General features: G+C 39.0%; 1 protein-coding gene across 1 annotated transcript in view; it reads right to left on the minus strand.

Moving 5' to 3' along the window:
- LOC109464304 overlaps positions 1–17,941 on the minus strand; it is a 56,252-nt gene that overhangs the window by 20,723 nt on the left and 17,588 nt on the right. The window contains exons 24-41 of the mRNA XM_019761257.1: positions 17,317–17,470; positions 16,183–16,292; positions 15,326–15,493; positions 11,158–11,352; positions 9,667–9,796; positions 9,313–9,341; positions 8,564–8,852; positions 7,894–8,138; positions 7,097–7,268; positions 6,403–6,632; positions 5,259–5,465; positions 4,740–4,845; positions 3,249–3,384; positions 2,798–2,978; positions 2,316–2,583; positions 1,424–1,610; positions 741–855; positions 20–137 (exon numbers count right to left, since the gene is read on the minus strand). Coding sequence (XP_019616816.1) covers positions 20–137; positions 741–855; positions 1,424–1,610; positions 2,316–2,583; positions 2,798–2,978; positions 3,249–3,384; positions 4,740–4,845; positions 5,259–5,465; positions 6,403–6,632; positions 7,097–7,268; positions 7,894–8,138; positions 8,564–8,852; positions 9,313–9,341; positions 9,667–9,796; positions 11,158–11,352; positions 15,326–15,493; positions 16,183–16,292; positions 17,317–17,470 — 3,040 coding nt within the window. The remainder of the gene's footprint in view (positions 1–19; positions 138–740; positions 856–1,423; positions 1,611–2,315; positions 2,584–2,797; positions 2,979–3,248; positions 3,385–4,739; positions 4,846–5,258; positions 5,466–6,402; positions 6,633–7,096; positions 7,269–7,893; positions 8,139–8,563; positions 8,853–9,312; positions 9,342–9,666; positions 9,797–11,157; positions 11,353–15,325; positions 15,494–16,182; positions 16,293–17,316; positions 17,471–17,941) is intronic.

The following is a 17,941-nucleotide window of genomic DNA, read 5'->3' on the forward strand; positions in this document are numbered from 1 at the left end:
GAATGTTATTGAGTCTCACCATTGGATGTTGTTTCGACAGCCAGACCAACACGATTGTAGGCAGTTACTGTGACGTAAACAGCTGTGTTCTCGGGTAGGGACACATTCGTTGCTATGGCAACATCAGTAAGATGCAACTGGGGGCAAGGAAATTTTGCGTCAAAATTTTATGTACATAACATAACATAACATAACAGAACAGAACATAACAAAACATAACATAACGTTACATAACATAACATAACATAACATAACACTATAGGGCCAAACATATTTAAAACTCTTGCTGTGGTCAAAAACAATTGCAGGTACTTGGTTGTTTGGATGCTTCCTCTTTAGAAATGTCTTCTTTATGCGTTTATTTTATACGACACTTAGGCTTAATATGCAGCCTACCTAAAGACAATTATACAATTTTAAGAAGCGTTTTTTAAGGTTTCGACACAGTTATCTAAATTCCACGCTTTATTGCTCCACCAGAAGTGAAAAATTGATTTATTTCGTACATTTCTATCATTATCTCACACTTGCCTTAGACTGTACAATAGCTAATATACTACCATTTATGTAAGTAAAAAAATTCCTTTTTTAATATAACTACAATATGCGATGGGAAAGAACGTCTTTAGGACTATGATATGTAACGTTAGACTGTAACATAGATAAGATGTTCCCATTAAAAGTACATTCCATTACGATCTAACCTGATACGAGTATGCACATCGACTCCATAAACACACCTTTCTCACGCTCAGGATGTCTTCGCCACCTTTCGTAGTCCCCGCCCTCCACTCATAATGGGACAGTCCAGAATGAGGGTCGGTGAAACCATACCAATGAGCCGCCAGTGTGTTGCTGAAAATAATCAGACACATGAAGTAACCTTTAGCTCATATATAGGTATTTATGTGACACTATATTCACTATGCTAGTCGTGTTAGTCTGGCAGAGCCTTAGAGCCTACAGCCTTACAAAAGTAGCATTTTAGATTTTGAAAAAAAATCGTTCAGAATTACATCTCAGATAACGTTTTTCTCCTCTCAATATGTCACGTTTCCTTTACGTAAAGCGTGAGAGGATGAGATGAACCAACAACGTGGACCAAAGGTACTGCGCGAAATCCAAAACGTACGTGGATTTCACAAAACGTATCGTGTAAGTTCATGTTATCGTATTCAAGAATGGCAACCTGTCTATAGTTTTCAAGTATTTTGACAGAATATATATTCAATGGACAATATTCCGATGGAACGTTGTTACAACATCCAACAGAAACAGTAGTTTTGCGCAGGCGCAGCACGTTCCACCTACCTGTTGGGTGGAGAAACAGATGAAGGACGAAGAGTCGGTAAACAAACGTGTAAAGGGTTTATTACCAAAACAGATTGTTTCATTTTTACGTAAAAGAAACTTTTAATCCTACCTTGTAGCCTGATAGTTGACGTCACTTCCTAACGCCCCGTCCATGACCCTGCCGGACACAGGTGGGGAGGTGTCAGGGATGACTCCGTCTGACGTCACACTGGTACAAAGGTCAGCGGCATTACAGGCAGTAACCGTGACGTAATACGTCTTTCCGGGAAACAACGTCAAACCGTCAACACTGGCTTCTGTAAGGTTCATGATGAATAAAGAGAGTTGTTACAAGGGGTTCTTTTACTAATGGTCAAATTTCCAAACCGGGGCCCGGCCGGGCAGTCGTATGGAGCGAAAGGTATGATACTAAAGGCAGCCGAGCACAAATAAAACGTTTAAAAGATAATCATGAGTACAATTTGGGTATATTCCTGATAAGAATTGTTGATTTTCGTTTATGAAAACAGCCGGAAATGTGACCTAAGCATTAGGCAGCGTCATGAATTGGCCAGATACGCATGTATCTGAACAGGAGCCAAGTATGCAAATGAACCAGGAAGGCTTTAATATCACCACAGTGTGGCGAACATGGCGAGTCGATGGACAACCTCATGGATGATCACGTGACCCCTTATTAACATAATACATACTAGTAAAGCAGTAGGTTAGAATCTATATAACGTAGAAGCAATACTGGTCAGAAAAGAGTTAAAATAAGGAACGGGGTTCTATTTCACATTCTTGATGTTCTACAACATCACGATGAGAGTAATTTGTCAAGGAAATAGTAATACTATTATACGAGAATTAGCAATTAGATTAGAAAAGGGTTCGAAAAACTATTTTTCAGATTTCACACCTTTTCAGGTTCAAACCCTGTCAAAGAGGCACATATATGCAAACTGCCTCGGTATCTTATCTACTGGTGGAGTCCGTTCGAACTGAACAATGCCCCACACCTGTAAGAATGCCGACATTTTGAGGCTGGAGAATGTTGCTACATTCGGGACATGTTCCAACACTCCAGCTGTAGCTGATGATGGATGTGTGCGGGTCATGGAAACCGTCCCAGTGAGCATGTATTGACGTCACATCCGGTTGGTAATCAACGTCGCTGGCGACATCTTTTCTCCTGCCGTCATAGACGTTCCCCATGGTGGGCGGGGTCGTCTCCACGGTAACGGCTGACGATGTTGCCATAGCGACCAAACCTACCATATTGTACGCCTGCGTGGAACAGAACGACAATACCAACATAGGACAGATTGTTCAGGAATCGTTGTTTCATGACACACAGAAAAATTCATGTAACAAAAATAGTACCGTTCACTTTTAAAATGAATTTATGATCATTGATATTATTGCTCACGATGGTGACCAGATTGTATTTACAATGTATTTCATAATGTAGAATAAGGTTATCTTATTTCTCGTGACTCACCTTGACAGAGACATAGTACGTGTGTCCCTCATGCAGAGACAGAGGTCTGTTCGGGTCCGTACTTGCCATGGTGTCCGCAGTTCTGCTGAACGGAGCTATGTCGGCATGTCCCGGCCGGGAACCGACGGCCCACTCGTAAAATGAGACTCCACTCTGAAGGTCGTTAAACAATCCTTCCCAGCTGATGGATACAGATAGTAAGGTCGGAACTTGTTACTAACATACAAGAAACACAGATGCGTTCATACATTATCTTTGTTCCTTAAAGGTTGCAAAAATAGTTTAGAGAATAAACATTTTAATAGTTATTCCCGAAAAATAATGACATCAGCAAGTTCACATGTACGAAATCTTCTGGTATACTAAGAAGTAGGCAGGGTTGCATGAGAAAAGTTTCCAGTATATATACATGACTGTAAGACACAAAAAATTTATGTATTCATGTATATACCTTGCTGAAACGGCTTCTTTGGAGTAATGAAAAGTTCCCCCCACGTCAATGTTCACATCTTCCTTCAGTGGCGGAGTGGTGTCTATCGTCACTCTCTGTGACACTGCTACAGCTGATAGACCCACAAAGTCGTATGCTAACAAAAATATGTAAAAAAACAACAATTATCGTGCTACAAAGAAACAGACATGTATACAGCCTGATGTATTTTAAAAACTTAGGTCACACAATCACATTCGTCTTACGATAGTAGGGCATTCTTGTGATAGTAGTTTTTATTTTATTCACAAGAGAAAGTGGCGCTGCACTCAAGTTGGCCAACTTATTTGCCAGCGTCACTTAACAATAGATATATATGTATGAATAAATAAATAAATAAATAAATACAAACATGTAAGAGAAAAGCGCAAAAGGTGTGCCAACGTCCCCAACCCCACCTATGGGATTATCATATTAATCAGAAAAGGACTACTATATTTTTTCCGCGGAGAGATTCTCAGTCCAAAAGAGTTAGAAGCATTGGGTTTGCTGGATATAAATTTGTGTAAGTATCATTATTTTGGAATTTCAGTCAGCAGTGACTTTTAGTACAAGGGAGAGTTTTACATTGTCATAGATGTTTTAGATCAAACAGGTGTCCAATTAAGTTTGTAAGCTTGTTCAAAAAGTTCGTTCTGTGTTGTAAATACTTAGGGCATTCAAATAAGAAGTGAAAGATGGTGAGAGTAGTTCATGTGCCGTGCAAAATTCAGCATTCGATTCTTGTCGGCGATTTCTGTACATGTGTATATGACGTGTAGAGTAAGACGTTTGGTCTGTTTGAAAATCATAAAGACAGCTTTTTTATTTCGGGATGTTGTTACCTTTCACAGTGGCGTAGTACGACCAGCCGTCCTGCAGGATCAGTCCGTGAAGAAGTACGTGGTCTGTATACCCCACATCGGTCCATGTCTGGATGTCTGTACCACCGGATGATGTACCTAAAAAATACATTATCATGATGAGCATAATAAACAAAATGTATGTTATTTAACATTTAAATGTGGAATATGTTTCTATCAACGCGTGAAAGTAAAAAAAAAAACAGTGTTCAATACTTATTCTTACAAAATTTTGTAAAGTATACATCGCGTGTTGAACGACAACACATAAACGGCCGGCCTTGCTGAGATACAGAAGAAAAAAATTCAAATACCATCATGCCAAATCTTTGAGATAAAATTTTTAAAAGATATATAAAAAATTAAAAAAAGATATACAAAAAAAGGAACGAGGGGGAGAAAAAACATAGAAAACAGTATATTTCATCCAGACAACAGTATGAATTACATATATAATTAACAAATATCCGACAAACACACACACACACACACACACACACACGGGCACACGCAAACACACGCTTGCACTCACACCACACACAAACACACACACACACACGCACACACACACACACAAGCGCTAAACAATACCAATTTTATTTGTGCTCACCTAGAGCGTAATTATAATGTTGAATCCCACTGTGGTGCAGCGCTAATCCGTGTTCTTCCACATCCACAAAGTGTTCCCACTCGATGTACATCTCGGATGTGGACGTCTGTAGATACAAAAAAGATGACAGTATGAATTTTGAACAACAGTACTGATTTGGTAATAAATCAGGGATTATATAAAATCCTTTAACATTTTATTAAATGTACTTATAAGGTCGAGTTTTTCCTCATTACTATCGTGCATTTCCGTTTACTCATTCCCGTTTACATCAAAATGGGCGGTTTGTATAAAGCGTTTGATTTGTATATGGCGGAGATTCTAAACATCATTGTTGTTCAATGAGATTTTGTCTTTTTTGTTGTCTTAGCTTGTTATACACTCAAGTGCTAATTAAAAGGTGCGTTTTTAAGTTGAACGTGAAATATGTTTGTTATTTCTGATTGGTCCTTTTACACGCACATATCACTTACTGGTGTTGTATCCACTCATCAGGATAATAGATTGTTTTCAGCTTACCTGATAACCCCTTTGCCTGCTTGTTCCTATCCAGACTTCCCCGGGTACAGGAGGTGAAGTGTCCACGGTCACCCCGCTGCTACAGGCGGCCACCTCGGGGTATGTGTCCGTCCAGGTCTCGAACTGTCTACTGGTCTCATTGGCGTGGACGCACATGATGTAACGTTTACCATGCTCCAGAGAAACTCCCTCAACTGTTTGATATTCCTTGAATGGGGGTATTCCGTTATTTACTATAAAATGAAGCCAGGTTCACACCCTAAGTAGGCGTTGTCTTGTATAAACTATCACGGCAATAGTAAATCTCTTACTAATGTTTCTTCAGTGAAATTACAGAATTGTTCGATAAGTGTCAGGAATAAAAAAAAGTGATGATTTCAGAACTCAAAAAAGAACTCATTAAAGCCCCTGTCACACATTAAGAACCGAGGTGGACTGAAGTACAGGAGTTTAATTGAATTGAATTTGAGTTAAATTTAATTTAATTTACATTTGACCCACTAACTCTAAACTAAAGCCCCTCTAACATATTCACGAATTTGTTCTTCCGTACACAACCATTGCTAGTAGTAGGTCGGCGCAAAGTCGGGTAGGTCGGCTGGTGTTCGACGAGTTCAGCTACACTTCGGCTCTGCCAGCCGATTGTTTTAAACATTAGTGGGTTTTCGGGAGGTTAAATCATAGTTGACTGGTTTCCAGCTGTAAGCCATAAAAACACCAAATATCTGGAGGCAGCAGTGTTTGGGGTATGTTCCGGAATCAAATTCGTCTCTACTTGAACTCAAGATCGTTTCAATCCCTAAATGCGTGTAGGCGTGGACTGTATCTGGTCAGAGTGCTCCCAAACAGTTGTGAATGTGTGACAGGGGCATAGCACTGAACATGTTGACATACTCCCGAAAACCAGCTATCCACGAACTACTAGTAACCTGACAGAATATTATGTCCATTACCGGATTCTTTTTAATTCGGATGGCGCAAACGAACAGTAGACGATCTTGACGGACACCGTACCAGGCAACCACAGCCAGTCTTTCTGTCGACCTACCCCTAACCGTGGAAGGGCGGACGTTTGGCAGTGTTCGAAAGGCCGTTTTGGGCTATATGTGATAGGGATTGAAGGTAGCAATAAAGGTCTCCCTACCTTGTCAGTGTAGCCACAGGCAATAGCGTTTTCATGTTTACACGGGTAGGAGATAGACAGATGTTTTCCAGCCATCGTGTCTAGGCTTTCTCCATCAGTGTCGTCAATAACAGCCCACTCATACTGGTGATGACGTAATGTGGGCCAGACTGCAGAGATGCTGCCTGTTGATGACGTATACTCTACGTCAGGCTGATTCCAGGCTGCATTTTTGTCGATAGTCACGTTTCCTGGAAATTACTTTTAATTAGTTTCTTTAGAAAGACAATTGAATCGTAGCACTATTGTGTAGATTTTGTAGTTGATTTGGATACATAACTTAGTATAACAAATATATTAAACGCAAAGCTTTAAGAATAAAATGACATGGACAATATTTGCTATTTTTCTTTTTTTAACATTGCTCTACTAGAGAGTAAATCGCTATTTTTCTTTTTTTTTTAACATTGCACTACTAGAGAGTAAATCTTCTCTTTGTAAATTTTGTATGTTGATCAAATTATAAGTTCACTGTTTGTGACGTCAGCTTTAAATTTTACACAAAGGTTCACAAAAAAGTAATAATAATAAACACGTAATGTTTTGAACTATAAACTGTGGTAAATTAATAGAATTATCCGATTTTTCTGTATTTTTATCCCTGTATCTTTTTTTGGTGTGGTCATTTGGTGAACAGTTGTCCATTTATACTTACCAACGGCATCAATGACGATCGGATTGGAGTATCCTGGGTTTTCGGCTGTTGTTTCACACTCCAGGATTTCCCGTGCGACCAGAGATGTCATCCCGGTGCGGGTGTGACCGCGCACCGCCAGCTGCAAACATTTCGTTACCTCGAGCCTTACCGAGGGAACAATGAACGATATCTGAAAAGACAATAGATAATGGTAATGCGATGAAAACGTCATCGAAGACTAAATTTGTCGTCATTAAAGAAATTACATGCGTATTGTAGCGTAGATTTTAATGAAATGGAGGTTAACATGATGACTCTCCCAAAAATTCATATAGCACCCAAGGACCTAGACGACATGGATTGTGAGGCCAAAAAGATTATATACATTTAAATCAATTTGTGATAGTCACTGTTGTTTCATGTAACAAAGGTCATTAAACCAGGATGGAATTTGTGAAGAAAACACAAGAGTCGCCTGGAATCGTGGTGTGTCATACTCGTGTCAGGGACTATTAATACTATCAGTGCTACTACTACATCAACAACTACTACCACAACTACTACTACTACTACTACTACTACTACTACTACTACTACTACTACTACTACTACTACTACTTCTACTACGGCTACTTCTACTGCTACTACCACTATTACTTCTACTACTCCTATTACTACTACAACTACTACTGTTACTACCACTACTATTAGTACTACTACTAGCATTACTACTACTACTACTACTACCACTACTACTACTACTACTACTACTACTACTTTTACTAGTACTACACAATACATGAGTACCAACTCACTGTCCTGCTGGTAGACGTTGTAGGAACTACAGTAGTCCAATCTGTGAGAAGTTGTCCGTTCTGAGAGTCCTCTGTAATCGCCCACTCGTAGAAATCCATAACCGCATCGCTGTAGAGATGTGGATCCAGGAACTTTTCGAACGTGACGTAGAGTCGCGCCACCCCCATTTCCGGAGATGTAATGGTCACGTCCAAATCTCCCACATATGGTGGTTCTGGCACGACCCAAAACCCTGGACTGTAAACTAGTTTGTAAAAGAGGGATCATTCTAGATTAAGTAATTTGACTGATTTTTTAACATGCTTTAAAATTCGTTTTTAATGCACATTTGCACTTGTGTGATTTGATACAAAATGCAGTTTTTTCACCATTGATAGTTTTCAATAGTGATGCAATAGATTTTCAGAATTACGTTTTAGTAATTGTTATGTCGTATGGGTGATTGTAGTTAATATGTATGTGTCTGTCCAGAAAATCGACAATGGTGAGAAAAAAGTACGGCAAATTTCATCCCCCCAAAAAACCCTCCGCTGAGCAGATAAGACGATACTATTAACCTTTTATTGTTGCCTTTTCAGCAACATTTAGCGAATATGAGGGTTGAAAGCAATATCCATGTGGCAGATCAGCATAGAATCGTGCCAGCTGATTATGATTTTGCACAAGTACCTGGATGGAAACACGCTGCCTGATGACAGAACTCCACAACAGATCTGTAATGTCCGCCCGGTACCAGGTACAGACCCGTCTCCACGCCGCTTTCCGCCATGCCGAGGTCGACAAAGTCACGCACAATGACCCACGTCGAGTCGCCATCTTGGTTTGTTATTTCCTGTTCGATTTTCCAATTTATATTGGTGACAAACGGACGTGATTGGTCAGATATCGACCAATAGGCAGCCACGGTCGTCGTGGAGGCTTGATACGGGGATTCGTTGTAGCATGCCGACCGGATGGTCTATATTTGGGAAAAAAGGAGTCAATGCAGTGCCGTTTAAATCCACAAGCTCAAACACCCTTCCCGCGACAGTAGTATTGAAAAGGAATTTCGTGCTGTTCGACTTAAACTTTGGATATTTGGAGTAGATTCTAGAAGTTTTCACCACATTGCAAATATCTTTGCCCTATTCCTGTGGCTGGCAGCGGCATGCTTGAACTTCAATGTAAAATAAAACAATTCGAAATGGATTAAAATCGTACAAAATTTAGAGTGTACTCTATTAATATGACTGTATTCTTGATATTACTACGGCATTTCAACAGCGCGCGAAACTTTATGATTGAACCCAAATAGGATGCACCATAAATTGCTAGGAATGCATCTAGACTTTTAAAAGTTTACAAAATATGTTCATTTAGATGGCGTTCTGGCTCACTCCACCTATGATAATAAAATTTAAAAAAAAATTAAAACTCGCCTGTACTTGATGGCTGCCAGCTGACTCGTCTGCAAAGAACAAAATATCATAGAAATAAGCGTTGGATTATCAGTAAGCCTCTATATCATTGCTGCCTAAATAATTATATGTAACATAGTTAAAATAAAAGTTGGATTATCAGTACAGTCAGGTTAACTTCAGACATATTTCCCGTACAGATGAAATAAAGCCAAGACACTGTTGGATACAATAATGAAGTTTTATTTTCTGAAAACACCTCCTTATGCTGGCCAAGTATGCCCAAACGGCATGCTTGCGTCCTAGGCCGTCTTCTTATTATCAGGGGTGTTTCTACATCGCTACACACACACGTTCAAGCAAGAAAATACTTACTGTGCTCACAGGGTAAGCCATCATTGACCGATGACCCTTCTAGCAGGCCCTGTGGTAGAACTGTGATGCCGTCAGAACTGACCATTACCTCACCCACATCAGTTCTGGCTTTCACTGAGATATAGTACTTCTGAAAAATATAGAAATTAACTAGAAAGGCCAATATTTGCTTTGGAGCAAATACAGCGATGGGTTCACCACATTTTACGACATGGCAGGGAAAGAATGAGAAACACAAGGAAAAACAATGATTTACATTGATATAACTATAATATGAAGTAAAATACAACTAAAACAACAGTTGGATAGCTATTCCCTACTTTATTGGTTAGGATTTTTAATTGCATAATGCAAACTGTTGATTTTCAAAATAAATAAAAAAAAAACGTCCATGCCTCGAATTCCAATGCTGGAGCAGGAAAGCTTGAAATCCCTACCAAAACACTTGAATACAGGCATACTGTCAGTATGGAAATGCTCTGTGCAGGTGTTAATCAAGTTAAATCCCAACAGCCAATCAGCAAGAAATGCTCTGTGCAGGTGGAAATGCTCTGTGCAGTCTGTTAATCAAGTTAAATCCCAACAGCCAATCAGCAAGAAGAATAGAGGAAAGCTGCATGCCTATTGGTTGATGCCCTGCATTCCATTGTGATGACTCATGCCCAAACGTGGTAAACAAGGCACACACTAACACAGTAATACATTTGCTATAACACAGCCAAAAAACTCAAATAAAACCATTCTAAAAGCCTGTATCACAATAATTTAAAAAACGCCTAGGGGTATTTGCCCACTGTACCTCCATACCAAATTTCAGGACCTCGGGCCCTAAAATGAAGAAGCTGAATCCATTTAAAAAATGGCAGGAGAAGAAGGAGAAGAAGGAGGAGAATAAACATCAGAAAAAGCAATATGGGTTCACCACCACTTCGTGGTGTGGTGAACCCATAAAAATGATACCAAAATGGGGTCGTGTGGCGCAGTCGGTAGCGCGTTCGACTCACACCCAATTCCAAGAGGTCGCGGGTTCGAACCCTGCCTATGTCACCGACCTTATGCCCTTGGGAAAGGCACTTGACACGACTTTCCTCTCTTCACTCAGGTGGAAATGAGTAACTAGCGTCGGTTGGGGACGTCCCTCGGATAGGATCGGATCCCCCGTGTTGGAGGAGAGCCACGCCCCGTGAACGTTAAAGAACCCACCGCACTTATCGAAAAGAGTAGGGGACCTTCCCGGTATGAGAGATTAAAACCTTGTAGCCCGGTCTTACGCAGCTTTTACATGTACGTACATGTACAAAACTGGTGTGTTACGTCTAAAGGCGGTTTACCGGTTATGCGAAACAAACAAACAATAAAAAAATGCTCATGAGGTTAATATCTAAAACGTTTTGTCTTATTTTTTTCCTAATTCTGGATGTACTCTTAGGTAAATTGGAAAGCCGATCATAAATGATAATCACCTTAAGAAAGACTGCAAGACTAACTCACCTTTAAGAACTCAAGATCCACGTCAATACTTGTTGTGGTTACGTCTACACCTTGAGACACAAAAGGCACGATGTCGTCATCACCAGGTGCGCTTCCTACCCCCACGTCATAGCTGACGTCAAGATGTGCATGAGAGAACCCAGACCATCGGACGGCGAGGACGGTGTTGTTTACTTGGAAATCCGCATCTTCAGCCTGAAAAGTGTTTGTGCATGCTTGTATTATACAAAATTGAAAACCTGGTCTAAAATTAACGTTCTAAATATTCTAAATAAGTAAGGAGAATATTAGAAGCTATACCCCGACCGTAAATACAAATCTGCAGATTCAGTTTTTCTAACAAACAAGTCACAGGCAACCTGTTATGTAGAAATATAAAAAGGTAAGATGGTCCACCAGTACTTTTTGAACAAAGAACAAATGTTTATAAGGAATAGGATGCTAGCAATCAATACTGGTTGTAGAGAAACATCGACGATTTGTCGGTCAGGTAAGTTAAGGTAAAGCATTCATTCAAAACCGAGTAGAAGCATGACTTTAAAGTAATGTAGCATTGCTGAATCGCTACGGCTCACACATTTCCTTTATAATCTTTATTCCTCTTCCAAGAATACTTCCCAGTACTACAATATTGATTCTTTTGTAAACTTATGTGAATCAAGCAAGAGATGTTCTCTGTCTATGTTTCATTTGAATGCTAGGAGCCTTCCGCGCCACTTTGAGCAGCTTAATGAATATCTATACTCCTTAAAACACAGTTTTTTAGTAATTGGCATAACCGAGTCTTGGCTATCTGAAAATACAGCCCAGAATTACAACATACCCAATTATAACGTTATTCACCATTGCAGACATAAGAAGGTAGGAGGGGGAGTCTCCCTATTCATAAGAAATGACTTATCCTATGTTGAGAGAAATGACTTGGAGTTTGAAATTGAAGAGTCAGAAACTCAGTGTATCTTCATTGAACTGTCCTCAAGTGGCGCTGAAGGGGGAAAAGTCATTATTGGTTGTGTATACCGACCTCCCAACACTGATATACAGCAGTTTAATGATCAATTGACTGAATGTTTGAATAAGATTAACAAAGAAAAGAGTACCTGCTACATTTTGGGTGACTTTAATATAGACCTTTTAAAAAGTACACATTCCCCCACTACTGAGCACATTAATAATCTTTTCTCTTCCTCATTCTTCCCTCTTGTTCACAAGCCTACAAGAATCACACCACACTCTGCCACCTTAATTGATAATATTTATACAAACGCACTTAATTCTGACATAACGGCTGGAATTTTAGTAACAGACATATCAGACCACTTACCAATATTTTTGACATCCGGTTTTGAAGAGCCTTCGAAGAATAATATTCGGTATACTTATAGACTGATTAATGAGGTGAACAAAGCAAAATTTCTTGAATCCTTAGCAAATACGTCATGGATGTCCGTTTTGGAAGAATCCGATACAGAAATGGCTTATAATTCATTTCATTCTATATTTTCCTCACTTTATGACAAATCATTTCCAATGAAAACTACCAAAATCGCCCAGCATACCCACAAAAAACCATGGCTAACCCGTTGTTTGCTTAAATCGATTAAGAAAAAAACAAATTGTATGGAAAATACGTTAAAAACCCCAACCCCCTAACAGAGAGTACCTACAAAGTATATAAAAATAAGTTAAATCATCTGTTAAAAACTGCCAAAAAAATTACTACCATTGGAAATTCACAGAAGCCTCATCAAACGTGAAACAAACTTGGAACGTTATCAATGAATTATTAAATCGTAGTAATAAACCAAAAGCAGCCCCTCATAAAATCCAAACGGATACTCAAGTTATTACAGAAAAAAATAAGATGTGCGAAGAATTCAATGATTTTTTTGTTAATGTCGGTCCATCCCTGGAAAGTAAAATCCCTAAGACAACGAAAGATCCCCTTGATTACATTAACACTCCGCAAATTAGTCAATTAACGTCTTTTGAACCACCCACAGCTGCCGAAGTTTTAAACATAGTTAGAAATCTGAAGGATTCCGCTGCTGGTCACGACGGACTCAGTACTAAAATACTAAAAATCGCCCTACCTTATATCATCTGCCCTCTTACTCATATACTAACTTTATCTATTCAGAACGGAGTGGTTCCCAAATTAACTAAAATTGCAAAAGTGATTCCTATATTTAAAAGTAACGATTCTACCTTAGTTAGTAATTACCGCCCAATCTCAATCCTACCTAGCATCTCGAAAAATTCTGGAAAAACTGATATACAAACGACTTTTAAAACATCTAGACCAAAACGATATTCTTTACAAACATCAATACGGTTTTAGAAAAGGATACTCTACCTCAATGGCACTTATACAACTAATAGATAAAATTTCTTCAGCCATAGATAATAACGAATATACCATTGGGATATTTTTAGATTTGAGTAAGGCTTTTGATACGGTTAACCATTCGATTCTTTTGAAAAACTCAACAAATATGGCATTAATGACGTCGCACTTAAGTGGTTTACCAGTTATTTATCCGATAGAAAACAGTACGTTGTCCTTAATGATCATTCTTCTTCATGCAAATCTATTAATTGTGGTGTCCCCCAGGGATCGATTTTAGGGCCCCTATTGTTTTTATTATATGTCAACGACCTTGCTGAAGCATCCAAAATTATGTTCTTCATTCTATTTGCTGATGATACCAATCTCTTTCTCCCACATGCAGATTTTGATTCTCTAATTCAACTAGCCAACCAAGAACTAGAAAAAGTTATTACATGGTTCGAAGCAAACAAACTATCAGTTAACATCAAAAAGACTTACTATCTGATCTTTTGTAGTAAAAACAAGGCAAATAATAGGAAAAATCCCACCATCCACTTAAAAAACCATATCCTTGTCAAAGAATCTCAGGCTAAGTTTTTAGGAATACTAATAGATGACCGATTAACCTGGAAACCCCACATTGCTATGGTAGTTAATAAAATTTCAAAAACAACCGGGATATTAAGGAAAATTTCACATCTCCTATGCAACAAAACCTTTATCACCATCTATAACAGTCTAATCTATCCTTATCTCACATATTGCAATATCGTCTGGGGAAATGCCTACAAAACCTTTCTACATCCTATATCAATCCTCCAAAAAAAATTTCTACGCATTGCCACTGGATCTAATTTCTATACCCACTCTTCACCTCTTTTCAAACAACTTAGACTTTTGAATATTTATGACATTAATAGATTTCAACTAGCACTTTTCGCAGCCCAATATATAAACCATAATCTCCCTGATACCTTTGATGACTTTCTTAACTTTCGTTCACAGATTCACAATTATGAAACTCGTCAACGTTCCCATTTTCAAATTCCCTTACTAAGAACATCTTTTGCCCAAATGTCAGTCAAATACAAATGTGTCACCCTATGGAATGAACTACCACCAGCCCTAAAAAATTCTACCTCCTTTTTCCTGGCGCCGTTCAAACGAGCTCTGAAAAACCATCTGATAAACCATCCAAGCCCCTTGCAGTAATCTCATATAGTGTTCTTTCTCATTTTATCTGATACCAATTATTATTGTTATCATTGTAGCATCATATTCATACACCACCCTACTTCTTTGTCATTAATTTATTACGTATTTGTTTGATCATTCTTATGCATTATTTTCCATGTACATGATTTAATCTAAATCATCGATTACATTCTTCTTGTTAAATTTAGAGGGGGAGGGCCTCGTACAAGCACTCCATGCTTCTGCCCTCCTCCTGCACCTATTTTAACTTCATTCTTGTATTATTGCATTATGTTTTTGTTTCAATGTGCAAATAAATAAAATAAAAAAAATAAAAAAATAAAAATAAAAAAAAAATAAAAAATTTCACCAAGCACATTTGGTCACCACTATTCTTCTCGATGTTTTAAACGGGGTTTCCGAATTTACGTCCCTTTCCTGCCGTGTGCTGACCTGAGCGCAAACCCGGACCGCTTGCGACACGGAACATGAACCACGCATGGCGAGAATCTGAGAGTAAAGGTTGCTACTAACCACGTCTGAACAAAGTGGTTCAAATATATACCTTCAGCTATTGAAACAAATATAATGAATGGTTTATGGGTCTGTATAGCAAACAAATTTATAATGCCATTAACTGACCTGTAACCAACCGTCCTGCGGTACATCCGGGTTAACGTCCTCCACGACTCCCCGTGCCGGCGGTTCCACGTTGTGCACGTAAGGTGGAGACACCTCCACGACTGACAGACCGGCCGCGTCTGTTGCTTTGATTGACACATAGTAGGTGTGGTTCCCGTGTAGCCTCCACTGTAAGTATGTGTAGCAATTTTCTAATTGTAAACGAAATCATTATAACTCAAGTTAAAGCATATTAATGTAAAATAAGTTATAATTCTTTTTGATTCTTATTGAATCTGTAAAGTTGAATGTGATTTTAATGATTGTAAAGCAGTAAGTATGTGTAGGATAAAGATTGTGTAGAAGTCTAGTGGCGTAGATCCTAAATGTCATTTTTATATGATTGTGAAGTCTGTGACTCTGTACATTGTTTTGTATAATGTTATTGGAATCCAGGAAGATTAGTCGCACAAAAATTTGTGCGACTAATGGATATCCTAATCAAGTATCAAGTAATTAACAGTAGAAAACCGTGACTTATTATGAAGCAAGTTTAAACTGTACATGTAATTTCTAACACAAGAAATTGGACTCCAGTCTTTGTCAAGGAATGAGCAATCCACCACTTCCGTGACTTGTATACTTTGTACCTAACGATAATTATGCGCTATGAGTTAAAAATACCAAAAGTTGACGTAGCTCTCTAGCAAATTGGGTTTGTATTCTAGGCGCCTTTGACATACCCATGTATGTGCATACATTTCTTTGCATACTTAAGACCATTGAAAAAGGTGTAACCCTCAAAAGTAGGGCACAGACAACACAAAGTACTTCCACAAGATTATTTACTAATAAGGATGTGAGAACCAACCAGTCACCTGTAGTTCTGTTGTGGCTACAGCTGTGCACGTGATCTCTGCAGTCTGACATCGTTCTGTGTTGTTCAGGCTTGAGTATGTCATAACGTCTTCTCCTCCCGGTAAATGACCTGCAATAGGAAGGAAATTCAAAACAAACCTGCACGAGAGAGCCTTCAGGCGAACACGTGAGCTTTCTTGAGCCAGATGACACGTGACATTTGAATAACCTTCAACATTTCGTTTGATTGTTAAGGTGGATGAGATCAAATAGCTACGCCATGCATGCATAGATATATGATTCATTGTCATGACTCTTTTGTGATAGATTATTGTATACATTCTTAACGAGAAATGCCAGCTATGTAATACCGTGTAGAAGAATTTTATACAAAAGTAGACGCTATATGTTATCATAAAGCCAGGCCGTGTGAACCAATCACAAACTTCCATTGGTAATCAGCATGAAAGTTCATCTGAGTTGGCAAATTACATTAAAAAAAACTTAAACTGTTCTCCAACTCAAAATTTGACTCACCAGAAATTTTTGACTGAATCACTCAGTCTTCCTCAGCTATCTGACCCAAATGCTGTGGACACGTGATTTTTCCCACGTGTGACGTCAGCAAAGGGTCATTCCATAGGTTATGACGTTACAGCCATAACAACGTTTCAATTGGCCAACGATGTATACTGTGAATACCTGTGCACACTTCACACTGTCAGTTTGAACTATTGCTATGGTAACAGGGTTAATTATCCACTTTGGTGTTGGCGATGTTACACATAGCCAAAGACTTATAACCACCTCGAGTGAGCAAATGTTGTGGTTATAGATTACTAGTCAAGCGTTATGTTACATGTATATACAGAGAGAAAAGCGGGAAACCATCGTTCATTGCATCGTATTCTATTGTAAGCAAAGATAGAGGCAGATGGAGAACAATGATGGCCCGCCTCAGCAGTAGCTGATATGCGGTGGGGTGTGAGTGAGTGAGTGAGTGAGTGAGTGAGTTAGTGAGTGAGTGAGTGAGTGAGTGAGTGAGTTAGCAAAGAAAGACATGCGTCTAGGAAGGGAAACCTGACACTAACACTTACTTCGATACATATTACTTGTAAAATTCCTTCGATTTCTAGATGGAAATCAAATCTTACCGATAGCAAATGCCATGTTGAGTGCTTCCCCGTCCTCGTCATCAGAGAAGCCATCTCTAGACCAGCGTGCCACGAGGAAGGAATCCTCAACAGACACTGAGACTTCTCCGCTGAATGTTGGAGGTGTGACATCTACTATAATCGGACCGACTACCTATTTAAAGAAGGCAAAGACATATATGACGCACCCCTTTAAGAACAATCATTGATTTTGTAAACAAAAAGGAAATCATGTTTAATGTGTTGATGAGTGGTTCATTTTATAGATTAGGCCACATTGTCTTAATTTCATGGATGACATCTTCAGAAGACCACCAAACTAGTGCGCGCGGGCGAATAAAAAAAATCCGGCCAAAAATAAAAATGCTACTTAACCACAGGAATTAAAAGCTAGTATTGTGAATTTGCGGCAGTATATAGCGACGTTAACGACAAGCCGGCAAATGCTGGCTTTTTGCGGAATTTATGAATTGGCAGTGTAGGTATGTACTGAGTTCTTGAGTCATGGAGCTTCGGTAGCCTGGGTGCCACCCTCCGTATTGTCGCTAACTACCATGGACTACCCAGGCCTAGAGCCAGGCCAGAGCCTTGGTGGACGTGATTCTTTTTTTTTTTTTTTTTTTTT

The sequence above is a fragment of the Branchiostoma belcheri genome, unplaced genomic scaffold (assembly GCF_001625305.1).
Source record: "Branchiostoma belcheri isolate BF01 breed outbred unplaced genomic scaffold, Haploidv18h27 scaffold136, whole genome shotgun sequence".
In the NCBI taxonomy this organism is placed as follows: domain Eukaryota; kingdom Metazoa; phylum Chordata; class Leptocardii; order Amphioxiformes; family Branchiostomatidae; genus Branchiostoma; species Branchiostoma belcheri.